The sequence below is a fragment of the Nannospalax galili genome, unplaced genomic scaffold (genome assembly GCF_000622305.1).
Source record: "Nannospalax galili isolate Female #2095 unplaced genomic scaffold, S.galili_v1.0 scaffold1387, whole genome shotgun sequence".
NCBI classification, from domain to species: domain Eukaryota; kingdom Metazoa; phylum Chordata; class Mammalia; order Rodentia; family Spalacidae; genus Nannospalax; species Nannospalax galili.
The window spans coordinates 1,750,641-1,752,385 of NW_008355976.1; the positions used below are offsets into that span (position 1 = coordinate 1,750,641).

Consider the following 1,745-nt stretch of genomic DNA (forward strand, 5'->3'; position numbering starts at 1 on the left):
TGGGTTCCAAGAGCAAGCACTAAACAGGACATTTTGAGATAAAGATAGACATATAACATACATATGAATAGAGAAAGAGTGTGTGAGGGGGAAGATGTATGGGAAGAGAGGAGAGAGAGAGAGAGAGAGAGAGAGAGAGAGAGAGAGAGAGAGAAATGAGAGAGAAATGTTTTAACCTTCTAAGACCTAACCTTAAAAGACTCACAGGGTCAATTCCACAGCATTCAATGCATTGAGACAGTTACGCAGCCTTATTCAGTTGTAAGAGAAGAAGCAGACTCCAACTCTTGATTCAGGCTGTTATTTCTGGGGAAGAAAGTGGGATTAGATACATTTCTTCTGACAGCTTTGAAAATATAATTTGCCACATCATACTATGCTGTATCCCTCCATATTCACCTGATTAAAAAGAAAATTATGTGAGAGTTGTGATTTGTTCAAACTTGTAGGCATTAGCTGAGAAAAATCAAATCTCCTATTTTCAAGCATTAACAATGGAGACATAAAGATACATTAAGGGAGACAGTGACTTTAGTTGCAAAAAGCGTGGGTTACCCGGTCCCGGATCTGTTTGGTCTTCACACTGTAGACAATGGGGTTCATCACAGGAGGGAAGAGAAGATACACAAATCCCATGACCACCTGCACCAGATGAGGCGCCTGCTTCCCAAAGCGGTGGATGACGGACAAGCCAATCATTGGAGTATAGAAGAGGAGCACAGCACAGACGTGGGAAACACATGTGTTGAGAGCTTTGAGTCCCTCAGCTCGGGAGGCAATGGACAACACGGTGCGCAAGATGAGGGCATAGGAGAAGAGGATGAGCAACGAGTCCACACCCACCGTGGAAACAATGACGAACATGCCATAGATGCTGTTGGCCTTGATGTCAGCACAGGCCAATTTCATTACTTCTTGGTGGAGACAGTAGGAATGTAAGAGGACTGTGGAGCCGCAGTAGGGGAATCGTTTGAGCATAAAAGGCAATGGGAAAATGAGCGCAACACTACGGCCCAGAGAGGCCAGGCCTATTCTGCCAATGACTGTGCGGGTGAGGATGGAAGCATAGTGCAAGGGGCGACAGATGGCCACAAAGCGGTCGAAGGCCATAGACAGCAGTACAGAAGACTCCAGGAAGGACAAGCAGTGAATGAAAAAGAGCTGGGCAAAGCAAGCATCATGACCTATGTCTCGTGCCTGAACCCAAAAGATGCCTAGCACTGTAGGGAGGGTGCAAAGAGAGAGACCCAGGTCAGTCAGAGCCAGCATGGACAGGAAGAGATACATAGGCTCGTGAAGGGAGGGTTCTGTCTTAATGATGAAAAGAATTGTGCAGTTTCCCAGGATGGAAACCAGGTACATGAAGCACAGTGGGAGGGAGATCCAGATGTGCATGTACTCTAGCCCAGGGATGCCACTCAGCAGGAAAGTAGAGGACATACTGCTGTTTCCTAGGGATCCCGGTGTCATGGTGCATGCAGGAAATGGGTGAGGTGGATCCTTTTCAAAGTCCTGAAATGAGTTGTAAAAGTGTTACTGATTGATTGAACCTGGCAACCATGGAAAATTCAAAACAAAATAAAAAAAAAAGATTAGAAGAACTAATCCTAGAACTACATAGATCTTGCAAGAGATAATTTCACTCCTTTCATTGTTTCCTGTTTTTTGAGAGTGAGTCTTATGTATTCCAGGCTGGCCTTGAACTTGCCATGTACCCGAGGGTCACCTTGAACTATTGATGTTTC

The 1,745-nt window shown here is 45.3% G+C and overlaps 1 protein-coding gene across 1 annotated transcript; it reads right to left on the bottom strand.

Annotated features, from left to right (window-relative positions):
• Window positions 1-531: 531 nt before the first annotated feature.
• On the bottom strand, window positions 532-1,491 carry LOC103750847 (olfactory receptor 51G2). The gene has a single exon (XM_008854130.1). The coding sequence runs from the start codon at window positions 1,468-1,470 to the stop codon at window positions 532-534; it is 939 nt and encodes a 312-aa protein (XP_008852352.1). The 5' UTR covers window positions 1,471-1,491.
• Between the last annotated feature and the right edge of the window lie 254 nt (window positions 1,492-1,745).

Coding starts and splice junctions, on each gene's coding strand:
- LOC103750847 (XM_008854130.1), bottom strand. CDS start 1,470: ATGACACCGGGATCCCTAGGAAACAGCAGTATGTCCTCTACTTTCCTG.